Genomic DNA, 24,372 nt, shown 5'->3' with positions numbered 1-24,372 from the left:
ATGAAAATAATTCCAAAATAGCAAGGAAGGGTGAAAAGCTGCTTTCCTGAATCCCACACACGTTATTCCTTAATCTATCAGACCTTATTGAGAGTGACTTAAAATCTGTCAGCTCTCAAACGGTTTCTCCAGTAACAGATTTCTTGGTTCCATCTCAGTTCTTGCAGTCCCCATAACCACAGCCTATTCAATTTAGCAGCGCTCAGTGGTGTGAATGCTGAAATTAAAATGTGCTTTCAAAATTCAATCCATAGCAAAACTGACCTAACTTAGAAGCATCTCCACAGTCAGATTTAATAAAAAGATATGAGCTACAGGCAGAAGGACAAATTTCTCTGAGGAACAAAATTAGAAAATGATGTGATTTTTTTTTTGTTTTTCAAGGAATTTTTTTTTTTGAGTCAGAGCCTCACTATGTTGCTCTCTGTAGAGTGCTGTCTTGTCCCAGCTCACAGCAACCTCAAACTCTTGGGCTTAAGCTATTCTCTTGCCTCAGCCTCCCAAGTAGCTGGGAGTACAGGCACCTGCTACAATGCCTGGCTATTTTTTTGTTGTGGTTGTCATTGTTTAGCTGGCCCTGGCAGGAACCTGCTAGCCTCAGTGCATGTGGCCAGTGCCGTAACCACTGTACTAAGGGTGCTGAGCCTTTCCAGGATTTTTTTTAATAATTTGTGCTGACTAATGCCCCTTTTCTAAGGTCAGTTTTTGTTTCACAGAAAATATCAAAGATCTTAACTCCTTTGTTTTCAACTTTCAGAAGTTTCATCCACTAGGAGATGGTCATCTCTATACTTTTTCTGGAAGCAGACACATTGGTCTACCCAGTGTTTCTAAATACACAAATTTCTCACCTGAGAGAAACTCACGAGCCTCTGGTTAAATGGAAATCATCAAATCTAGGTGATCACAATATTTTTTACAATGAGGAAACAAAATTCCTTTTAAGGAAAAAGCCCTGCTCATTTAACTATAGACCTGACTTTTAGAAGATAAAGAATTGATTTAATTCCTTAAACACATATTTAACAAAACAAACAAATGACAACAAGAAAAACACCATTTGGCAGGGCTCTTATTTTTGTATCGTTTATTATAGCCAGTACACTTCACCGAAGTTATTTGTTTACAGGTCTGACTCTCTTAAAAATGAAAAGTCCTTGAGGATAAAGCTTATGATATTTGGCTTGGATTCTCAAACACCTACCACAGTAGTTAGCATGTAAGGAGATTAATGAAGTTGGAGGAATGAAGATCGAAATATTCTGATCTGCATGTTTAACAGTATAACTTACTGGAAATGTTCAATATAGTCATGACTGTAAATCATATTTTTATTCTTTAGGCTGAATACAGATATTGCACAGGGATATGGGGGAAATTCCCAAGTGGTGCTTAAATGAAATAGGATTTCACAGGATATTGCTTATGGTATGTTTATGTTGAAAGGCAGAGAGAATGAGTGGATAGGAATGCCCTCACTGACAGAGGGGATGAGGATCTGATAAAGTTGCTGACACTGATTTTATATGCTATAGGCTTCTTATTTCAAGTCAATAAATATATGTATCACTTTTCTTCAGATACTGTATGAATACTAATAAAAATAATAGAATAAGAAAAAGAAATCATTTTAAAGGCAAATCATTTTGATATTCTTCTTAAACAACTTTACTGAAATAAACTGGAAAGATAGCAAGTACAGATGGTCCCCATCGTACCATGGTTCAAGGTCATTTTCTGGCGTTAAGATGGTGCGAAAGCTATACACATCCAGTTGAAACTGTAACCCCACTGTAAGTTTGGGAATGTATGTATAATCCATCAGCCAACAAATATTTGATGAGTATTTCCCAAATACTCTATAATATGCGAGATGTTTAGTGAAAGAAATACCAAGGGAATATAATTGACATTTTGTCACTGATCTTTCAGGGTTCATGAACTACTTGGGGAGATGATATCAACATACTTAGAACAAAATATCTAACAGAAAACAAGAACAGTAATTTAAAAATCATACTTCCATGGGTCAGTGTCACTCTCGCTCTCTCTTTTTTTTTTGAAACAGAGTCTCGTTCTGATGCCCAGGCTAGAGTGCTGTGGCATCACCCTACCTCACAGCAACCTCAGACTTCTAGGATCAAGCCATCCACCTGCTTCGGCCTCCCACAGTGCTAGGATTACAGGAGTGAGCCACTACACCCAGACTATTAATGCCATTCTAGAAACAACACCATGGTGGACTTCTGCCAAAAATTACTAAGGGTAGCCCATTATTATTTTTTCTAGAAACTAGTAAAAGAAAAAAAATGATTAGAATTTTCTCAATTTTTATCTTAGACATATTCCTAACTATTGGTGTTTACTATCATTTAATCTATTAATAAGATGGCAAAAACATAAATCTATAGCAAACATATATTAAGAAAAAAATTATAGGGCGGTGCCTGTGGCTCAGTGAGTAGGGCAATGGCCCCTTATACTGAGGGCGGTGGGTTCTAACCCAGTTCCAGCGAAACTGCAACAACAACAAAAAAATAGCCAGGCATTGTGGCAGGCGCCCCCACCTCCCCCCCAAAAAAAGAGAAAAAAGAAAAAAATTATAAAATTTCTGAGCACTTAATTTCACAGCTTCTTATTTCCAACAAAATATATACCTAATCGTAATGGTATATTTTAAATAGAAACACAATGTTATATTTTCTTCCAGCAAAATTGCCTATGGTTTGTAGGATGAATGAAATATATCAATATTTTATGGGGTTCCTACCAGATGACCATCATATTCAGGTACTGTACTATTAAAATAAATCTAGAAATAACTAAGTATATAGACAAGTGTTAGGGGAATAAAAACCCAATTTTCTCAAGCTCTGCCCATTCATTTCCATAGACGTTGGGAGACTGCTGGTGCCACAAACAGATGCTCAGCCAACAAGATACATCGATGAGCAACATTAGTCTAAAAACATTTTCTTAAAGTATGTGGCGTTTGAAATAAATCATGAAGGATGAATCAAATGTGGAAAACAATGCTTTAGAAATGCACAGTGACACTATAGTTACTTTCGTGGCATCAGGTGGTACGGGGTGTTAATTTTTGCAGCTACATCTGTAATAATTTTATTTTTCAAAATAAAGATATATGTACATTCTTAAAAATGTTTTAATCTACAAAAACATAGTAAGAAGAAAGTCTTCCTACTACTTGAGTTAAGCTACTATTAACATTTTGGTGTAGTTTTTCTGTGCATTTTTAAAAAGTTGTCATCATCCATCTGTACAATTTTGTATCCAGAATTTTGAAAAGATGTGAATGTTTTGCATGTTATTAAAAAAATCTGTGGATATGGTATCTTGAAAGCCTGCATAAAATTCTACTGTAAAGACATACAACCTATATATTAGTTCCCTTATTGCTATACATTTAGGTTAAAGTTTCTGGTTTTTCACTATTATAAGCCTGACATGAGGGGAATAGTTGATATTTTTCCCCCCCTCTGTTCATTCACCCTCTTTGTGGTCTGTCTTGCCCCCCCCTTGTTTTTTTATTAAATCATAGCTGTGTACATTAATGCGATCATGGGGCACCATACACTGGTTTTATAGACCATTTGACACATTTTCATCACACTGGTTAACATAGCCTTCCTGGCATTTTCTTAGTTATTGTGTTAAGACATTTATATTCTACATTTACTAAGTTTCGCATGTACTCTTGTAAGATACACCGCAGGTGTAATCCCACCTATCACCCTCCCTCCGCCCATCCTCACCCCTCCCTCCCCTCCCTCTCCCCCTTCCCCATATTCTTAGGTTATAACTGGGTTATAGCTTTCATATGAAAGCCATAAATTAGTTTCATAGTGGGACTGAGTACATTGGATACTTTTTCCTCCATTCTTGAGGATACTTTACTAAGAAGAATATGTTCCAGCTCCATCCATGTAAACATGAAAGAGGTAAAGTCTCTGCTCTATCCTCTATCAGCTGTGTGCTGTGGAGAGTACTGACCCAGTTGCAGGGCTGGGAGATGACTGGTTTAAGTTAGTCAGTGTAAACCATGCCCCTGGCCAGGAAGGTTAGTTTCTGGAGATGGGCATATAACCATTTTTAAAAGCCAAAATGTTCCTATGACACTCTTTACTCCAAAACTTCATTTTCAGAGATAGAATTACTACATGTGGCACCAGAATGTCTTTCTGTGTATCAGATAAACATAGTACCAAATTCTGGTTGGAATTATTAAAGGGCACAGTGGTTGTGATTCAGGAAAAGAGAAGGAGCCTGACTATTATAGCCAGGACAGGATTGACTTTCAAAGAAAAAGCTGGTGAAAATAAGAATTGGCATGTAAAAGCAAACTGAAGTTTAGGACACATACATTTTACAATCATACATTTCATTTATACATTTTAAATCTTGTGGCAAATGGCCATAGAAATGAGGCTGAACTACCAAATATTGGAAAAACTAAAATCCTCAAGAAAAACAGGTTTTGTGTGTTTATCCTACATGCAACCTCAGTTTATAAGCTCAAGGACTAAGACAGGAATAAAGTAATCACTAAAGAACTCAAAATCAAGAAGTGTCTCCTGCTATCAGAAGAGATGTATTTAATTTTGGCTGTCTAGAACCATGTCAAAGGCTGAAAGATCCAGTAACTTTTGTGGAGTTTGAATAAATTTAGTGAATTCTAGATTCTTCAGGTCCTTGCAGATAAAAAGAAATCTAAGTGAATAAAAGTTCAAGGAATCCCCTTGGGGCAGCGCCTATGGCTCGAAGGGGTAGGGAGCTGGCCCCATATGCCAGAGGTGGTGGGTTCAAACCCAGCCCCGGCCAAAAACTGCAAAAAAAAACAAACCTTAAATAAAGTTCGCGGATCTCTGTTCTCTTACCAAGTGACTTGTAAGTAAATATACAGATGCTCTGCAATTTATAATGGTGTTACATAGGAAAAAAACATCATAAACATTTAATACCCCAATAAACTCACTATTAAGTAAAAAAGTGTAAGTTGAATCATACATTGGGAATCATCTCTACTTGTAGATACGGGGGGGCTAAGAGGGAGTTTAGGACACCGGAAATCACACTGAAGGAGCCAGCGGGAGACATACGTCAGTAGTATGAGACTTTACATGGGCATTCAGGGAGACATCTGATCCACATGCAATGGTAGACAAGGCTTTGCTTTAAACCCAAGTCTCTTGGCATAGTGTCTATAGCATTGTTGCCAGCTACAATTGCTGGCAGTTCACCAATATTTTATATTACATTGCCTTCTGATACACTGAATAGCAGTTTTGGCCTTTGTTAATAGAAAGAATCGCTCAGCCCAAGAGTTTGAGGTTGCTATGAGCTGTGATGCCATGGCACTCTACCCAGGGCAACAGCTTGAGACTTTGTCTCAAAAAAAAAAAAAAAAAAGAAAGAAAGAAAGAAAAGAAAAGGAAAAAACAAAGACACATATTTAAAGTGGCTTATAAGAAATCTGTTAAAAAATAGAAAAATACCAAGAAAGCAGGCACAGGAAATCTATAGACAGGATAGAACAAGACCAAAGGACTTGAGTTAAGGCATAGATATGAATCCACCTAATTTCTACAATGATCTGCAAATTTGGCTTTGAGTGTCCTGTAGCCAAGCCACGAAGAATAACATGAGCACTTAAAACAATGATTCCTACTGTCCAGAAGGAAAGAGAAATCTCTGTATTTCATGGGGGGCAGGGAGGGAGAAAGATTTCCACATATGATTATTTGGCAAATAATTAGTTTTGGAGGTCCCAAAGCTGCCATTATAATAATTATTACTTCCCTTTTTATGGCACTTAATACTTTGTGGAGTAATTTTAATATTTTCTTTAATCTGCAAAAAAATCCTGTGATGTAAGATTTGAAGGTAAGATATTATTATTAATATTTTCTTTTTAAAGGCTAAGTCTTGGGTATGTCACCCAGGCTGGAGTGCAGTGGCACGATCACTGCAACCTCCAACTCCTGGAGTGAAGGAATCCTCCTGCCCCAGCCTCCTGAACAGCTGGGATAATGGGCCTGAGCCATTGCCCTCCCCAAGGTATTATGATAGAAATAATCTTTCATTCATGCATCTAAGAACCTTGTCTAACTGGGAACGCAACCAAAAATGACAAAGATCTCTGAGATACAAACCAAATGGCAAAAACCTCTCTCACTCAGAGCCTTTGCCATCTTATTTAACCTGAAATTCTAACAGCGTTGATTTCTTTCCTAAAACACAGGGGATTAAAATTAATGAAATAGAAACTATTATAGGAAGACACTCTAATAGGCCCCCAAATGGATACATAGGAAAGCAGAGATACAAACTAAAAACAAAAGATTAGTTAGCACACAACCTGAAAACCTGAACACTCACCAAAGAAAGAAAACCAGATGTGTCATGGGCTCAGTCCTCCCTGCCTTGGACACTTCTCCATGAATTAGTTCTTCACAAGCTACCTTAACAATCTTTCAAGAACCAAATTGTGATTCTGCTTGCTTGCTCCCCACTCTTAACAACCGTTCACTGACTTTACAAGCTCATAAGATTAACATCCTTAATTAACAGAGCCCACAAGGTCTCCTGCAGGTTCTGGCTGCTGCCTGCCTCCCCAGCCTCATCGCTATTCAGCCCCACCTTCCTGGGCCTTTGCACATTTCCTTCCTGCTACCTGGACAAGTCTCCCTGCACGAAGCCTCTCCTGGACAATCTGAAATGTCACTTCCTTAGAAAGCCTGACCCAGTACCGAAATCTAGATTAAGCTTTCCTGTGCACCTTTAGCACTTTTGCGCTGAGAATTTATCACAGTTGCAGTTAATTAGTCTGATTGTGTAGTACCTATTTCCTCCAGTGTACTGTGAGCTCTGGTGGAACAAGGACTATGACTGACTTGATTTTACGCTAAATAATTACTGGAAAAAAAAATGAGTAAGTAGTGTCACAGGACAAGCATGATGCATCTTCCTGGTATGCAGTATTTAATTTTTACTAAAATACCTTTTGGGGGAGGTGGAGGAAGCTATTATTTTCTTTATTAAAACAAAAAGTGATTATGAAGTGTAATACAAAATTCGTATGAATTTTAAATCTAAAACAAGACTTCCACAATGCTTCAAGCTGCGCTCTCAGATTTTTTAAAGAGACATTGCGTTTAAAATAATATGGAAACACAATGTGGTACAAGATTCATTTCCTAGAGGATCTGGATAACCAGGGTTTTTCTTCATTATACCAGATGAGAATATGTGCATAAAGAGGACTATATGCAAACTATAAAGCTTCATGAAAACAATTATTGATAATTCCGTCTCCTGAAGAGAAGGAACTGGTGGGGCTGACGCCAGAACCCAGGCCTCTGGGGACCTTTCATTGCCGCATAGCACCTGCCACCTGGTCCTTGATCCTATGGGTCGCCTCCCTCCCAAGCTAGGAGCTGTATTTGGGGCGGATGGCTTATGTAAGGCTGAAAGATACTTTAAGTTTCGGTGAAACAGGCTGAAAAGCGGGCCGGAAAACAAGCAGAACATTTTCCAACATCATAATCCAGGGGCTTTCTGCTCTCAGACGGGACTGGGCAGCTCCCCTCGAGGACGGCAAACGCCGCTAGCTTCGCTTTGGCTCACGCCCGCGCGGCTCTCCCCCTTGCGGCGACAACGCCGGACTGCAGCGCATTCCGGAGACAGTCAATCTTTACTTGAAGCTCAGGCAGTATTTAAGGGGCCTGGGAAGCGGGAAAGCTCGGGAGTAGTTTAGGGAAGAGAACCCAGAGCAGGAATGGACGCTGCTGCCTGGCTTCGGGGTCCTGCAGCGCGGCCAGTTCCTATGCGCAAAGGCTGGCCACGGCTGCTGGTTAGGAAGCCGCAGAACCCCATGGGCTGCGGCCGACGAGGGCGGAGGTCCCCGTCAGTCCCCTCGGAAGTGAAGCCGGCGTTCCCTCTCTGTATCCCCGGCCTGAGCCAGAGCATAAGCCCGGGGAGCAGGAGGGGTTTGCCCGCGGGTACTCGGGCGCCAGAGGCTTCGACGCCCTGCCAGCCCGCTCCCGCCTGGGAAAGGGCTCTGCTGCCGGCTGCCCGCGGAGGACGCCGGCGCCGCCAGCCCGGGCTCGCGCGCAGCGCGCGCACGCGGGTGGGCGTGGGAGGCAGGGGCGCTACTAGCAGGCGGCGTGCGCGCGCGCGCTCCCCCCGCGCGCCCTCCCTCGCAAGCCGGCGGGCCCGGCCCCGGCGCGCGTCACGAGGAGCCAGCGAGCGAGCGAGCAGGAGAGCCGGCGGGAGGGTGGGGAAAGGGGGTGGGGCCGCGGGGCCGGAGGGGTCCGAGCGGCGGCTGCGGAGCCGGAGTCGGAGCTGGGCGAGGGCGGCTGCGGTCCCGGCGGCGGCGGTGGCGGCAGCAGCAGCGGGAGAAGATGGTGGCGCTGGAGGTAGGAGCGGCTGGAGCGGAGCTTTATTCCCGGGCTTGGCACCAACGCTGTTATTAGCGCCGCCTGCGCCCGCGGGCCCGCGGACCCAGCTGTCAGGCAAGGTACCACCGCCTGGGAAGGATGGGTGGAGTAAAGGGCGCCCAGTGCCGACGCCGTCCACGACGGAGCCCGGGTCCCCGCTGAAGGGCGCCCCCGAGCGCGAGAGGGGCTGCATGGAACAATAGTGCTGCTGAGCGGGGACAGCAGGCGACATCCAGGGGCAATGCCTTTAGCCATGGAGCCAGGGAGGCTGGAGGAAGGGGGACGTTGGGGGAAGAGGTGCCTGAAGTGCGGTGCACCTTGAGATACCCGGGGCTCAGGGGCAGCGATCAGGCCTGATGACAGTTATTGGCAGGAGTGTGTGTGTGTGTGTGTGCGCGCGCGCGCGCGCAAAAGGTACAGCAAAGGGGATAGGGTGGCAGTCCGAAGCTGTTGGGGGTGACATTTCCAGGAATCCCCGCTAGGATCCCTCATCTCTCAGCTGACTCTCCCGGAGAAAGAACGTGAAGATGGAAACGGTGATGTGGGCAGGATGCACTTGGTGTGTGAAGTGTGGAGGGCGGCTTTGGGGTAGGGGCGGGTTTGTGAAATCCCGTGTAGGTGTGTATACGCATGTGATTGCATCCACGTTCCCCAAACTGCGCCCCAGAATCAGAGATCTGCCTGTGCCCTGCCTCTGTGTCACCAGCTGAGACAGTGTGTGTTATTTTGACCCTACAACTCTAAGTACAGTCTTGGTTCTGCTTCAAAGTGTGGACGGCCCAGCGTGGGTTTCTCGCTTCCCCTTCTTCAGCCTCATGACAGGAGGATGTGGAAGCCGGCTTGTCTCTTTGACACACATGGTGGTGAAACAGGCTAACGGTTACACCTTCTGGGGTTGCCGATTTTGAAGGGAGCGTTTATCCTGTGGTATTTCTTCTCTCCTTAGACTGTTCTGTAAGAGTCTTGGTCTCCCTGACTGCAGTTTCTATTGTTTTTCTCTTGTCTGATCTGAAGGAGAAGGGTCTTTAATGGTCAGAATCCTCTCCTTGTTCCCACAACTTTGAATGCCAACTAGACCGTCTCCCTCCACAATTAGACACCTAAAACCTATGGCTGAAGGATGGGTGGTCTTTGTGTTGGCTCTTTTAAATTGAACTCGGGAAATGTGTATAGAAAGATGGACTGGAGAGGTCTTTATAAAAGAAGAAAAGATCATACTGAGAAATGTTTGGTGTCCCCTTGCTCAGCATCACGCAGCCAGGGCGTTTTCCTTAGGAAACAGGATACTTTATTTCTACTGCTGGTGACATCCTCTCCCAGATTCACAAAGGCTAGGTGGTGTATCACTTAGGAATTGAAATCTCCCAAGACCCATGGTTAGGGGGTCCCGGGTCGGTGAAGTCCCTGCTTTCCTACTCAATATAGCCCACTAGTAGGGAATTTAGAAAATGTCAGACTGGTAATAACTCACACACTGAGAACCAAGACACACAAGTGCATCCGGACTGAGAGCTGTTTAATTGTCTCTATGTGATAAAGATAGGCTTGTGTAGGGTTGGATAGAGACAGGGAGGTGGCATATTCATGTGTGTCCCAGGCAGTTTGACTCCCGGTTGCCTGCTATGTCTCTCGCAGCATTCATAGAAATGAGTGTGCGTTACACTTAATACCTTGATACTTCTTTATTAAAATGTTGTATGACTAGATTAACCTGCTTAGAACACATTTTAGTTATAACATCTTAAATTCTACTGCATTGCTGTCAGAACCAAACTAGCTGCCCCGGTCGGCTTTGAAAAGCCTGCAGCAGTCATGACTACACAAGTAAATACACAGCACCTTGGCACCAGAGGTTTCTTTTTCCCTCAAATTTAAAATTTTTTTTTTTTTGCAAATGTTGCATGATATCACTACATTGGAAATAATACAACTAGGGCTTTCCACATCGGCGTTTTTCTTCCCATTTATATGTATCCTGTGTTAATTAATGAAGATATATAGACCAGGTGCTCTTGAGCCACAATGTAAATTTCGTCACATCTTTCAAGTCAGGACATCTCAAATTTTAATATGAGGTTGTTGAATCTCATCCAAGATTTAAGGACAGATTTATAAAAATGAATTTTGAATCTTAGTTCTTCATTCATTTATTAGCTGTGCCAAATATCTTTCTGAGAAAAGTACTTATGGAATTTCAAAGCCATTTTAAGAGGTTTCAGCTAAAAGAAAAGTCATCATTTATATAATATTTGTAAGTAAAACCAGACATGTAAAAGTCTTACAAGAAAGTTTAAGATATTAGGAATTATCAAGGTAAATTAACTTTGGAGAAAGAGGAAACGTTGTATGGAAATTATACAATAGCATAATTGATGACTTAGGAATTAGTGATTTCCTTTCTAGGGTAAAAGGGATAATTTTAAAAATGCAGTTTGTACTTTGTAAAGAGTGGATGGTAAGAGTAACAATACATACAGCTTGAATCCTGTAATTCAGTCTGGTAAATGATTGTACCTTTTGCTGTGCCTGAATCAAGCTGTTTGTTTTTGCAGGGATGGCTTTCCCTCACTTAAAGTAGCATTAAGACTTTTCTTTCCCATTATTGGGCCTCTTAAAGAAGTTTGTGTTTTCAGAACACTTGGGAGTAAAAGACATTTAAAAATTGACCGGTTAGGGCCAAAAGGAATAAACTATGGTACCATGGGGAAACAGGACTTACTTTCATTTTAATAGAAAAAGTAATTGAGAAAATTTTGAGCACTAAGATCCAAAGTTACAATAATTAATATACAAATATTTGTTAATTGCCTTCTAATATCTGTGGATATAGGGCAAGGAATGTTGAGAAGGTTTGGAGATTCAAAGAATGATGAGATTTAGGTCCTACTCCAGGGTAGTTCACGGTCTAGAGAAGGAGAAAAGAGGCATATATGTTACTAACCATAAAAATGGTGGGAAATGGTTAAGTGCTAAAAAGAGTATTCCTATAGCACTATGGGACTTCTCAGGGTACAACAGTGACTTTGGATGGAAGAATCAGGGAAAGTTATATTGGAGAGATGGCATTTAAGCTGAGATTACACAGGTGACATTTGGGATGGCAGAGAAGGATGGCATGCCTGGGAGAGGAACAGCCTAGCAAAAGCCTGGTGGTAGCAAAGCGTGTGCCACACAGAAACCAAAGAAAGGTGTGTGTGGCTTTTGGGAATGCCAGCAGATGTAAGGAGAGATAGAGTGAAGAGAGATTTGTTCACGATTTGAAGGAATTTGTAAGCCAAACTAAGGAATGTGGATTTTATGTAGTAACTACTGGGGAGCCATGGAATGTTTCTGGGGAGGAGGATTGACAGGATCAGAACTGTGCCCTAAGGCAATGCTTTTATAGAGTTATGTTGAATGAAATGACATGGGAAAAGACTGATGGGAGACCAAATAGACCTATTGCCAAATCTGAGGAATAATCTGAAGAAAATTGCAGGAATAATCTGAGCAACTTGAACACTGACTGGAAGTGGGGAGAAAGAAGAAAGGAAGTCAAAGGTCATTCTCAGCTTTAGCCAAGAGCATAGTTCGGTCATTTTCAGTAAGAAGATTCAAAGGTGGACAAGGAAGTTTGGGCGCAGTGGCTCACACCTGTAATCCTAGCACTTTGGGAGGCCGAGGCCAGTGGATAGCCTGAGTTTAGGAGTTGGAGGCCAGCCTGAGCAAAAAAGAAACCCTACCTCTACTAAAAATAGCAAAATTAGCTGAGCATTGGGGTGAATGCCTTGCAGTCTTAGGTACTTGGGAGGCTGAGGGCAGAAGATCACTGGAACCTAGGGGTTTGAGGTTGCTGTGAGCTATGATGACGCCATGGCATTCTATCAAGGGTGACAGAGTGAGACTCTGTCTCAAAAACAAACAGACAGACAAAGAAAGATGTAAAATAGAAGAAAACGGTTTGTTGGAGTCTGACAGGTTTGTCTAATTGACAAATACAGGTGCAGAATATAGGCACAGAGCTTCCGAGAGAGAGGTTAGAGCTACAAAGAGCAATTATGACGTCCAGGAATCACTGATAAAGAAAACCAGAAACAGAAGTAACAAAGGTTAGAACCCTTGAGGGATCTTTATAAGTTGGAGTGGAAAAAAGAGAATAAAAACTCTATTAAGTCAGGATTAGTTGTACAAAAATGATGGGAGTAGAACAGTACTGTGTCATGGAAGTGGGAAAGGTGAGGGGAGCCCCTGTCATTCACACAACACAACTGTGAGCAAGGGCGTGACCAAGGCAAAGCCATTGGCTGTGGCTCCTGGCTTTCCTTGGAACTTTTGAGGTGGGTGGAAGTAGCTACCTGGGAGAAAGGGAGTTGAAGTGGGTAGGGGAAGGAAAATGGAAAGCAGTGAAATCAAACTTTTCCATAAGGTGGGATGTAAAGGAGAAGGTGAGAGAATATGAAATATCACAGGAATAGCAGAGTAGAGGGAAATAGTGTTTTTATTAATAGTATGGGAAGACTTCTTGAGCCTCCTTTATAAACTGGAGAAAATAACCCCTTGAGGGGAAAACAGGCTGAAAACATGAAGAAGAGTCTAAGTTGATGGAAGTCTTCAAGAAGATGGGAGGATACTGTGTGAAAGCAAGGGGAGGACTCTGCTGAGACAGAAGCGTAGGAATCTTAAGATAGAACGAAAAGAATTTGGCTACCATTTTTAATGTAAAGTAAAAAGAGGAGTGGGTAGGTTCAATTAGGGCTGAATAAAAGATTATCACCCAACTATGAGGGCCTCCTGTGTTTGAAGAACATGAATTTGTAGTGGAATGAATTAGTTCCAGGTAATTGGATTGTGACAACTGCTTAGGTAATTTTTGTGATGAACATTTAATGACGCTAGATACAGTGGTTCTTAGTTCCTTTAAATGCCAGGAGAAAAGAGAATGTTTACGTTTAAAGTTATCTGAATAAAAGACATCATCTGAAGTATTTCCCGTGAATATTCTCTCTCAGAGAAGACATCACTGAGTTAAGTGCATAGTAAAATAATGGAGAAAAACATAATTTTTTTTTAAGGATGAGCTTTCCCTGTCTATAATGGTAGGATAGGTCTTACAATGAAGTATAAAGTCAATTTTCAAAAGAAAAATCAAATACAGCACCTCGCCCAACACCATACCAATTATATGCACTCAGTATACATTTGTCTCGTGAATACATGAATAAACATTTTTGGTGAGCTAAGTATAGTATCTAAGATCTAAAATTTCAGGATTTCTTTCTTATTCACACAATGGTCATTGAATGAGTTACATTCTGCGGTCTGTACAAGTTTATTACATAATCAAAACCTTTATTCATACCTGATATATACAATAAAGCTTTACCAGAAGAAACTCTACTTTTTTCACAAAATGATTGCGTACCCTTTAGAGCCATGAGTTACAGGGTTGTGTCATGATTCCAAATAATTTTATGAAATGTCAACTGTGGCAAATGATGATTTTCAGGTTGCAATGATGAAATTTATCCATTTTTTCAATAAATACTCATTGAACACCTTCTCTGGGCTAAGGACTATTCTAGGTGTAAGGGATATAGCAGGAGGAAAAAGTCTTTAATATCATAGGGCTTTCAGTGGGAGGAGATTAAAAGTAAATAAAAAGTTGGGGCACAGTGGCTCATGCCTGTAATCCCAGCACTTGGGAGGCCAAGGCAGGTGGATTGCCGGAGCTCATGGGTTTGAGACCAGCTCAAGCAGAACCAAGACTTCATCTCTAAAAAATAGCTGGGCATTGTGGCAGGCGCCTATAGTCCCAGCTACTCAGGAGGCTGAGGAAAGAGAATCGCTTAAGCCCAAGAGTTTGAGGTTGCTATGAGCTGTGATGTCATAGCACTCTACCAAGGGTGACAAAGTGAAACTGTCTCAAAAAATAAATAAGCAAATACATATCAGGTGGTGTTGAGTGCTCTGAAAAAGAATAGAAAAGGGAAGGCAATAGAGCATGACAGTATGTGGGGTGCTGAGGTTATTTTATGTAGGACAGTCAGGGATGGCGTTAAGCAGCAAGAGCTGAAGGATGTGAGTGAGCTTGCAGATATTTAGTGGAAGGGCCTTCTGTGTAGAGAGAACATCAAGAGTGAAGGGGCCGAGGTGGGAACATACTTTGCATGATCCAAGGATAGTTGGGAAGCCTCATCTGTTTCCTTGCTTCCCCTGGATGTGTGATATCACACCTGATAGATAGAGCTCCTGTCTGTAGAGTTCTATGCAATAAATGTCTTTACTGTCTATGCAATAAAATGCTTTGCCTTTTGGTATTGAATTGGTCACCCACAAGGCCATAACCTGATGTACCACATTTGGGCTGACCTGTAAGTCAGTACTGGATTTGTTTGTTTGTTTGTTTTCAAGACAGAGTCTCAAGCTTGGCACCCTGAGTAGAGTGCCGTGGCATCATAGCTCACAGAAAACTCCAACTTGGGCTCAAGCGATCCTCTTGCCTCAGTTTTTCTATTTTTAGTAGAGATGGGGGGTTCTCACTTTTTGCTCAGGCTGGTCTCAAACTGAGCTCAAGCAATCCACCTGCCTTGGCCTCCCAGAGTGCTGGGATTACAGGCATGATCCACCGCGCTCTCAATACTGGGGTTACAAAAGATGGGGCTTGTCATTCTGTCCGGCAGTGATGAAATGCTAGTCAGCTGGAAGTAGGCCCTCTCCTGGGAACTTCCACATCACTCTTCTGTGGTCTGAATATTCTTTAAATAATGTTTCTTTTCCTCCTCCTTGTTTCATATCTCATTCTCAAGTGGAAGGTCCTTGAGGCTAGAACTTTGTTTAGTTCGTCTGGGTATATCCTACAACACACAGAGAAACTCTTTGGGGATCATTAAATACTTACCAAAAGGAATGGATGACACATTTCCAAAGATTTAAGTAATTCAGCTAGAAAGAATGAGGGTAAATCTTTTTTACCTTGACTTTGGCAAACAGCTAGTTGTTTTTCAAAGAGGACACAAAATCACCACATGCTCCTGAAGTGGTTTATGCAGGCTTTAGTCCAGGTAATCTATTTGGGAGCCAAACCCAAGAAACAGAAGTGATAGAGTAGAGAAAATGAGACAGGGAATGGAAGAAAGCCAGTAAGATGTGGTCGATGAGTAGGTTACCTCTATGCACACTTGGGGTTTGGCTCTGCTAGTCTTGTGTAGACTGCCCCTCGGAATTGTCCACTAAGCAGTGGAGAAACTGGAGTATTCATCCACCATTTCCCTTGGGGGCAGTACATCCCCAGCACCTTAGGGCTGTCAGTATCAGGTTGAGGAAGCTCCAGAGGCACCAGAAAAAGCCCTAGAGAAGCAGAGACTCAGAGGCAGCTGCGAGTGGGAAGCTGTTAGTGTATGCAGAACTGTCAATCAAGGCGATAATGGCCCTCGGGAGGGGGCATGAGACCTCTGTTCCACACAGCACAGAGATGTCATAAAGAATTTCTCACTGGAGAATAATTGGTTTGATAGCACGTTATAGGTGTTTTAATTTATGGATTTTTATGTACTATATGGGGATACCTTACCTTTGGGCACATACGAAAATCTTCATCGCAGATAACGGAGGGTCGTCAGTAGTTGGCCTGTGAGTGAACTGAAGGCAATTGTTACATATAGTATCCCCAATTTTCAGTGAAAAGGTTCTTAAAAAGCCTTTTTTTAAGTTCTTAATGCGAACTTGAATTTGCACATTCTAGAAGTATTAGACAAAGAGAGAAATTCTACTTGTATTTAAGTTATTAATTTACTTGTTTACATTTAAAACCGCATTACACAAAATGAATAATTTAGAAATATAACATCCTTCCACTCTCACATTTTATGAAATCTTTTCTTTAAATGTTCCGTATGCTTTTTTGACTTCAGAGTCTTAGACATCAGTAGGTCACTTCTGGCATATTCGTTTCTGTCTTACTTGTTTGAGATACAGCGCTGCTTGGACTTCTGCACGATGCCACTACAAACTTTATTCCAAAACCTGAGTACCCATTCACATAACACAAGAATGTTCATTTCTTTCCTCATGAGCACTTCTGTATGACTTGTGTAAGGACATCCAATTCAGGCAATTGAGAAGCCCTATTTCAGGAGTATTAACTTGGTATTAAATCTTGGCCCCCTTTTCTCATTCATTCAGTAATTTATCTTATTTCAATCCCCTCACTTCTCTAAGTGTCCCTGTCTATACTGATTGAGACTGTTTCAGGCCTTCTTCTCCAAATCGGTCTCAAGTAAGTAACCTCTGAAATATATACCTCTTTTTCATGAAATCTGCAGTCTTACCAGGTAATATGTTTCTGACACGGTTTCTCTCTTTAAAATCAGTGGCCATCTCATCCAGCATTAATGAATTACTTGATTTTTCCCTTTTTCTTGGAAGTAACAAGCCTTTTCGTTTTTGGCATTCAAAAGAAAAAAATTAAGAGAATGCCCCATTATGTGGGAGATTTTGTAAGCATTCAAACGTAAGACAAGTTTTGCTTTTCTGAAATATACTTTATTGGAGAACAGAAATCTAATCTTCTTTTCATAGATCTAAGAGGATTGTGAGAAGTTGTCACAGTGTGGTGGTGGTAAAACCAGTCCCTATCCACCAGATTTCCTCTTCAGCCTCCTCTTCTGTCCCATGGTGGATTAATTAATGTACAGCTAGTGTGCAAAATATAGTAATGGTTTATTTCATGAAGGAGTTGGTAGGCCATTATTACAAATAATGTCATCGTTTATGGTTTTGACTTGGTATATTTTTATCTTAATATCAATTCTATATTTATTAATAGACACACTTTTTAAAGAAGTCTACTTGACAAGGTATATATAAGTTCCTTTTTCTCTACAAATTATAGCATATTTTAAAAGCAGAGGAAGAGCTTGTCATTTAAGGAATCTCATGTGAGGAGTAATTACCCCCTAACTTGACTACTCAGTGACATAGGATTTTTATTTTATTTTATTTTATTTATTTTATTTCATTGTTTGAGAGGGTCTTACTCTGTCATCCTGGGTAGAGTGTTGTGGCATCATGATAACTCACAGCAACTTCAATCTCTTGGGCTCAGGTGATCCTCTTGTCTCAGCCTCCCTAGTAGCTGGGACTACAGGCACCTGCCATGATGCCTGGATAGTTTTTCTATATTTTTGGTAGAGATGGGGGTCCCACTCTTGCTCAGGATGGTCTTGAACTCCTGATCTCAAGCAGTCCACCCACCTCAGCCTCCCAGAGTGCTAGGATTATAGGTGTGGGCCACTGTGTCTGTCAGAGTTAGTATTTTTATACTGAACTTTATTGCAGTGAATCAATACTTTACTGCAGTGGCTTTTAAACATTTTTGACAGTGATTCTTAGAATACAGTTTACATCATAGCCTAGCAATATAAATCAGTGTGTAAACACACACGTACGTCACTAAGACATGTTTCACTGAACAACACTTGTCCTTTATGATGTATAATCCTCTCTGATAGTCTCTATTCTATTCATTTCTGTCTGTTTGCTAACCCACTAAACCAATTTCATCATTAATGGAATCTGACTTGCAGTTAAAAAAAAAAACACAGTTCTATTGTATTGCATTCTTCAGAAGAATGGTTATTTCCTTATAGTATGAAATAATTTCATGTCAAAAGGGTTTTTTTTTAATTTGTTCAAATTGTTAAGATATTTGATGGTATGGGTATATGATGTTACAATAATCATAAAGGGAAACTTTATTTTTGAGTAAACATTTTATTTCCAAAAGAAGAAGTTATTAACATGGGAATTGGAACGTGGAATAAGTTGATTGGATTGGTTTCTAATTCTAGTGGCTTTCCTGGGCTTTGTGAACCATTTTGAGTCGCTGGGGCCCGACATTGTTGCTGGCTGATTCCTCCCAGGTCTGCTAATCTGTCCTCACAGTTCTGGCCTGTCCTTCCTTCCTGCCTCTCTTCCTCGCTGGCAGTCCCTCAGGCCGTGGAGTTCTGGAAGTTCAGTTCAATTCTTTCATTTTAAATTTCAACCTAATATATTTCATCCCAGATGTGAAAATAGTTTTTACACCCATTTTTCTTACAAATAACTTGAAAATACAAGCATTTTTGCATTTTTTTTCCCCCCTGAGCTAATACCTGGGAGAGTTTTGCCCTAAAGGATGTTTAGGGCAAAGATGTTTTGCCCTAAAGAATATTTCCATAGTGTTCATTCATATGAAAGTCTAACTTAATCTTATGTTCAGGTGCAACTGGGTCCTTTATGGCTTTCTAGTTGTCTATTGTGAGAACATATCAATAGCTTTTTTAAAAGCTCCACAGGTTCCCGTCCAGGGACTAAAAACTAGTTACCTTAAAACGGCACGGTGCCAGGCATTGTGCTAAATACCATCCACAACTAACTCATTGACTTCTCATAATGACCTTCTTCAGTCTTCGTAAGCACATCAGGAGGGAACTTATATTGGAGATAGGACTGTGAGGCTCTCAGGTTCTCTCTGTGACTAAAGGAAAGGGCCAAGGAGAAAAGAGGTTTCTTTGGCTCACAATTTTGGTGGCTCAAAGATTCAAGATTGGGCAGTCGCTTCTGGTAATGTCCTCTTGCTATGTCCACTCACAAGGCAAAATAGAAGAGGGATGGGGGTGTGCAGAAAGGCCACATGGTGAGAGAGGAGACAAGAGAGAGAAACTGAGGCAGTCAGGTTCTTTTTAACAACCAGCTCTCTAGGAAACTAAACTATTCCTGCAAGAGCAGGAACTCACTCATCACCGAAGGAGGGCATTAATCTGTTTATGAGGGATCTGCCTCCATGACCCAAACACTTCCCATTAGGCACCCCCCTTCCTATACCACCACACTGGGGTTCAAATCTCAACATGAGCTTTGGCAAAGATAGACCACATCCAAATCGTACCACTGTGTGTCAACATCCTACTTGGCCCCATAAGGTAGAAAGGGCTCAGGATGAGTTGAAATATGAGGTGGCCATAATTAGCCACTGACAATGTTAAGTCCCCATATTAGGCTGAGCCTCAGCTTCTCCAGCTGTGCTAGGAGGACTGATTAAACCTGCCCTGCCCATCTCTTCCCACACGGGGCCACAGTGGTCAAAAAAGATACAAAGGGCTATCGAAGAGTGAGGGAGACACGTCATTACCTCCATAATGATATTAAGCAGAAGTGACTCCCTCATCATAATCCCTAGTATCTCTTTCCTATAAACCAGAGGTCAGCAAACATTTTCTGTATAGTCAGTAAGTTTTGTGGGCCATATGGTGTCTGCTGCAACTTCTCATTTCTGCTCTTGTAGTGCAAAAGCAGCTGTGGACAATATGTAAACCAATGAGTGTGAATGTATTCCAATAAAAGTTAATTTATGGACACTGAGGTTTTAATTTCATATCATTTTCACATGCCACAAAATTTTGATTCCTTTTTAGATTTTTTTCAACCATCTAAAACTATATAAAACCCCTCTTAGCTCCTAAGCAGTACAAAAAGAGGCCTCGGTTTGCTAAGCACAGGGTTTAACTCTCACAGCACTCTATACCACTTTGGATTCCAGCAGCTCATGCTCACCTTTTCCATCTCATCTTTCCAAAATATGTACTCATCCACACATATTTTTTAATCTCCCTTAATATTGGGAAGAATAGTAGCATATAGATAGTGTAGCCATCCCCACACACGCATGTACTATGAATATTTATTGAATAAATGAGGATAAGAATATGTTGCTTTTCCATGTATCCTATTTTTCCATCTTTAAAAGAAATTCTGCTTATTCTCAAGTCAACCTTTGGGGATGATCAAGTCAACATTTTGTGATTAAATCTAAGAGCTTTGAGATTTCTTGCCTTAAAAGTTTTTCCCCCTACTTCTATTAACCATAAAAGGAAAAGAATGTCAGGGATGACAGAAGGGAAAAACAAACAGACAAAACAAAACCAACATTTCAACATGAAAAGAGCTTATTAGAGAATAAAGTAGCCAAATATTTAGCTTTGCTCCCTTGGGTTTTCTGTCACTATAGGGAACTCTGGACTGGCTGAAGTGCTTTTGTGCCTCAGCTGCCAGCATCCCTGTTTTTTAGTGTATTTTCCCCTAGAATTTAACACAGAAGCAGAAGTCTGTGCATTTAGCTGTAAAGAGGACCTAGTAGAATGTACCTCATCTTTTTATCTGTATTCCTCTATGTATTGAAGAATCATGCATATCTTCTGAAGAGCAAAGCCTTGAACACAGTTTCTTTTGTACTTCTTAGTAAGTATAGCCTTGGCAGTTGAATTTTAGGAAATATGTACATTAAAATTTTTCTTCTCAAAATGAGGGAGACAGAAACTGGAAGTTGTAATTATTTTTCTTAGTAAAGTATCTCAAGAATGAAAGAGAAAGTACCCAATGTACTCAGCCCTACTATGAGACTAATTTAGGGTTTTCACATGAAAGCTATAACCCAGTTATAACCTAAGAATAGGGGGAAGGGGGAAAGGGAGGGGAGGGAGGGGGGAGGTGGGTGGAGGGAAGGGGATTGGTGGGAATTACACCAGCGGTGCATCTTACAAGGGTATATGTGAAACTTGGTAAACGGTCTGTGAAGCTAGTGAATGATGCCCCGTGATCATATCAATGTACACAGCTATGATTCAATAAAAAAAAAATAATAGCAGTGTGTGTGTTATTCCAAATAGTGTTAATGAACATGTTACTCTATAATAAAGATATTGTGTGTGTATTTAAGGGATGAGAAGAAGGGAATTTACTAGAAAATTTGGGCCAAAATCTTTCATAGTATATATTCTTTATTAAAACTTGTTAAGGAAAGAAAGAGTCTGCATCCAGTTAGTTCTTATCTATTTTAGCCTGCCAAAATATATTAAGTTGCCATAACCTGGAGTAAAGATCCACAGTGTGTGTAAACTAAATTATAAAGTACACTTTTGACTTGACGTAACTCATTACTGCTATTATAGATGATACCTAGTCCCGAAGACAATATTAAACCGGTGTTAAAAGTGCAGATTACCTTTGAGTCACTGGGGTATCTGAAGCCTGTGTGGGGAAGAGTAGAGGGTGAGGGGCTCGGGATTTTATTCTATTATGTCTAAGCTGCTCCCTGTCAGACACAACAGAGTACTGAAAGGCAGTGCAGGCTGTTTTCAGAATTACTCTTCATGGATAGATGTGGGGGCTGGGAGGGGCCGGCTTCTTAGGTGGCATAAGGCTCCCCTGATGAAGTTAAGAGAATGTGCTTATGAAGGTGGATGATTCAGGTTTCATTTATTACATCTGCACAGTGAACCTTCCCTTCTTTCTGACTTTAATTTTTCCCTTTCTTACTATCCCTCCTTTTTCTTTCTTCTGCTTGGGGAATTACAGTGGACGTGTTTATATCTGATGGTTTATTTCGATCAATCCCTTCCCTGCTGGAGGTTTTCAGCAAATGTCTGATCATCGGTGATTATGTATGCGTAGGTAGGACGGTGACCCTGAAGCTGGCCAGAAGGTCAGCATCCGTTGGTACAGTCTGCAGATGTCTCAGGATAGACTCCCATGAAGCAGACACTGAAAAGAGGGTTCTTGTGGATGTGTTCTGCTTTATCAAGGAGATGTTCCTGGGGGACACCAGGAAGGGAAGGGGGAAAAGCCAAGCAAGGGTGTGATCTCATTCAAATAAAGTGCCGCAGCCTGATCCCATGGGACTGGGGGAGCTCTGGAGTGTAAGTCAGCCTCAGAGTTGTCCCCACCTGAGGCAGTGGGGGTTGGCATTTTATACTCCATACCTTTCAGTCAGTGGTTAAGGGTCTCTGGAGAGAGGGACCGTAGGAGGGGGACACATATTCTTGGGCATTTCTGTCTCTTCTTGTGAAAGAACAAAGCTAGCACTGCCTTTCCAGAAAGAGCCAAGGCTGCTGGCTGCTGCGCAGGAAAAGCACATTGAAAATGGGGACCTGGGCAGGACACCACCGTTGTCCCCCAGAGGACCAGTGGCCTCTGTTTAGGGTGATCAGGCAGGGCGCCATTAAGTGGCTTCCCTGGGAATCCCCAAATGCCAGTCTTTCCCCGAGGCGTGGCTGCTGGCTCCTGGTGATGTATGTGTGTTTCCCAGAGCAGAGGGATGGGGATCTTCCTGTTCTGGTTCAGGGATAGAACTGAACCTCTGATTCTAGAGCCTTCTCTACCCCATCCTTTGCTACACTTATATCCCTGGCATTCTACTTCCAGTCATTGCAAAGAAATGTGTTGAAATGTCTTGTTTGTGAATATTCTTTCTTCTCTTTGTGGATTTATATCTGATCCATGCCTTTGTACTCATTTAAGTGGGGTCTTGGAGGAAAAGAATAAAATTATATGTGACCAGTTTGCCAGCTTTAACCAGGAGCCACTCAAAATAAAAGCTGAAGTAGAATCTGAGGTAAGGCTAAAGTAGTAAAATGTTAAAAAATATATATATGTGTATACACATAAATACATATATGCCTGTATCTACTTAAATATTTCTATTTCTAGGACTTCATAGGTTAATAGTTGGTAATTTAGCAAATCTAAGTGTTATCCAGCAAAGTTCTGTATTAGTCAAAGTGTGTAATTATAATCTGTTATAATTATTAGCTGGATAATGTTAGCCAGTGGCTATGATTGATACCTTTGGGGTAACCAAGGGGACTTCTGTCTTCTCTCAGTGTTTGTGGCTATTGACTCAGACATTGCCCAATAAATTGGTGATGTCGGCATGAACCATGGTTCCCATGTCATCACATCAGAATTAATCTTTGGAATTGAATCGTGAACAGAAACCAAAGTGATAACTCTGGTAGGCTCAGCAAACACTGTTGTTCAAGGAATCTCAAATTCATGACACTGCCTTCTCTATGTGCTGGGTTTATTGAATGGGCTAGACTCAACAGGGTGTCGGTAGCCACCATCTCCAGTTCTCTCTTACAACTCCTTCCTATGTGTTTAACAGACTTGCCTTCTTTCTCATAGGAATAAAATCTTGGTCAGGTCCCTTAGATTTCCTAGTCATTCTCAGGTGGTGAGAAGTCTTATCCTGTCTATTAATCATGTAATACAGTCCAATATATAATAGAAATCCCCAAATCTCATCTAATTTTTTACTTTAAAAATTGCAGTATTACTTGGATATAGTGATCAACTGAAATATCAAATGTATAGTTTGTTGAGTTTTTATTTATCTGAAAGCTCTTATTACTAGCACTCGGATGAAGATAGAGATCATTTCCTGGCTCCCTCATTCTCCTTCTCAGTCATGATCAGACACTAACTCAAAGGTAACCACAGCTCCAACCTGTGTTATCATAGATCAACTCTGCCTATTTTAAACTTCATATAGGTGAATCATATTGTATGTACTCTTTTGTATCTGACTTCTTTAACATAATATTATTTTAGAGATTTATTCATCATTATTCATTATTCATTATTATTCATTCATTTATATTATTGTATATATCCATAATTCATCCCTTTTATTACTGTTTAATAATCATTGTGTGAATACATTGAGTTTATCTTTCTGTTGCAGAACATGTGAGTTTTATTGTGAACATTCTTGTCTGTTTATTTTGGTACACATATATGCGATTACTGTAGGGTCTATACTCAGGAGTGGAATTGCTGGGTCATAGAATAAGTGCATATTTATCTTTAGAGATATTACCAAGCAGTTTCCAAAGTGGTTGTACCAATTTACACTGCCAACAACAGTTTATAAGAGTTGTGGTTGTTCCACATCTGTGTTAGCACCTGGTGGCTCACCCTTTGTTTAGCTTTGGCCATTTTGGGAAGCATGTAGTGTATTAAACTTGTATAATTTTATTTTTATTTAATATTTGATTACTCAATTTTTTTATAAATGACACATAATAATCCTACCTGTTTATGGGGTACAGCATGAGAT

The 24,372-nt window shown here is 41.0% G+C and overlaps 1 protein-coding gene across 3 annotated transcripts in view; it reads left to right on the top strand.

Moving 5' to 3' along the window:
- Positions 1 to 8,324: 8,324 nt before the first annotated feature.
- APBA1 (amyloid beta precursor protein binding family A member 1) overlaps positions 8,325 to 24,372 on the top strand; it is a 248,861-nt gene continuing 232,813 nt past the window's right edge. For 2 of the 3 annotated variants that reach the window (XM_053574718.1, XM_053574713.1), the window contains exon 1: positions 8,889 to 9,018. In XM_053574718.1, coding sequence (XP_053430693.1) covers positions 8,987 to 9,018 — 32 coding nt within the window. In that variant the 5' untranslated portion in view covers positions 8,889 to 8,986. Of the gene's footprint in view, positions 8,439 to 8,888; positions 9,019 to 24,372 lie in introns of those variants that run through there. The other variant, XM_053574724.1, reaches the window with a different exon arrangement.

The sequence above is a fragment of the Nycticebus coucang genome, chromosome 2, assembly GCF_027406575.1.
Source record: "Nycticebus coucang isolate mNycCou1 chromosome 2, mNycCou1.pri, whole genome shotgun sequence".
Lineage (NCBI taxonomy): Eukaryota > Metazoa > Chordata > Mammalia > Primates > Lorisidae > Nycticebus > Nycticebus coucang.
This window is presented reverse-complemented; position numbering and strand designations above follow the sequence as displayed.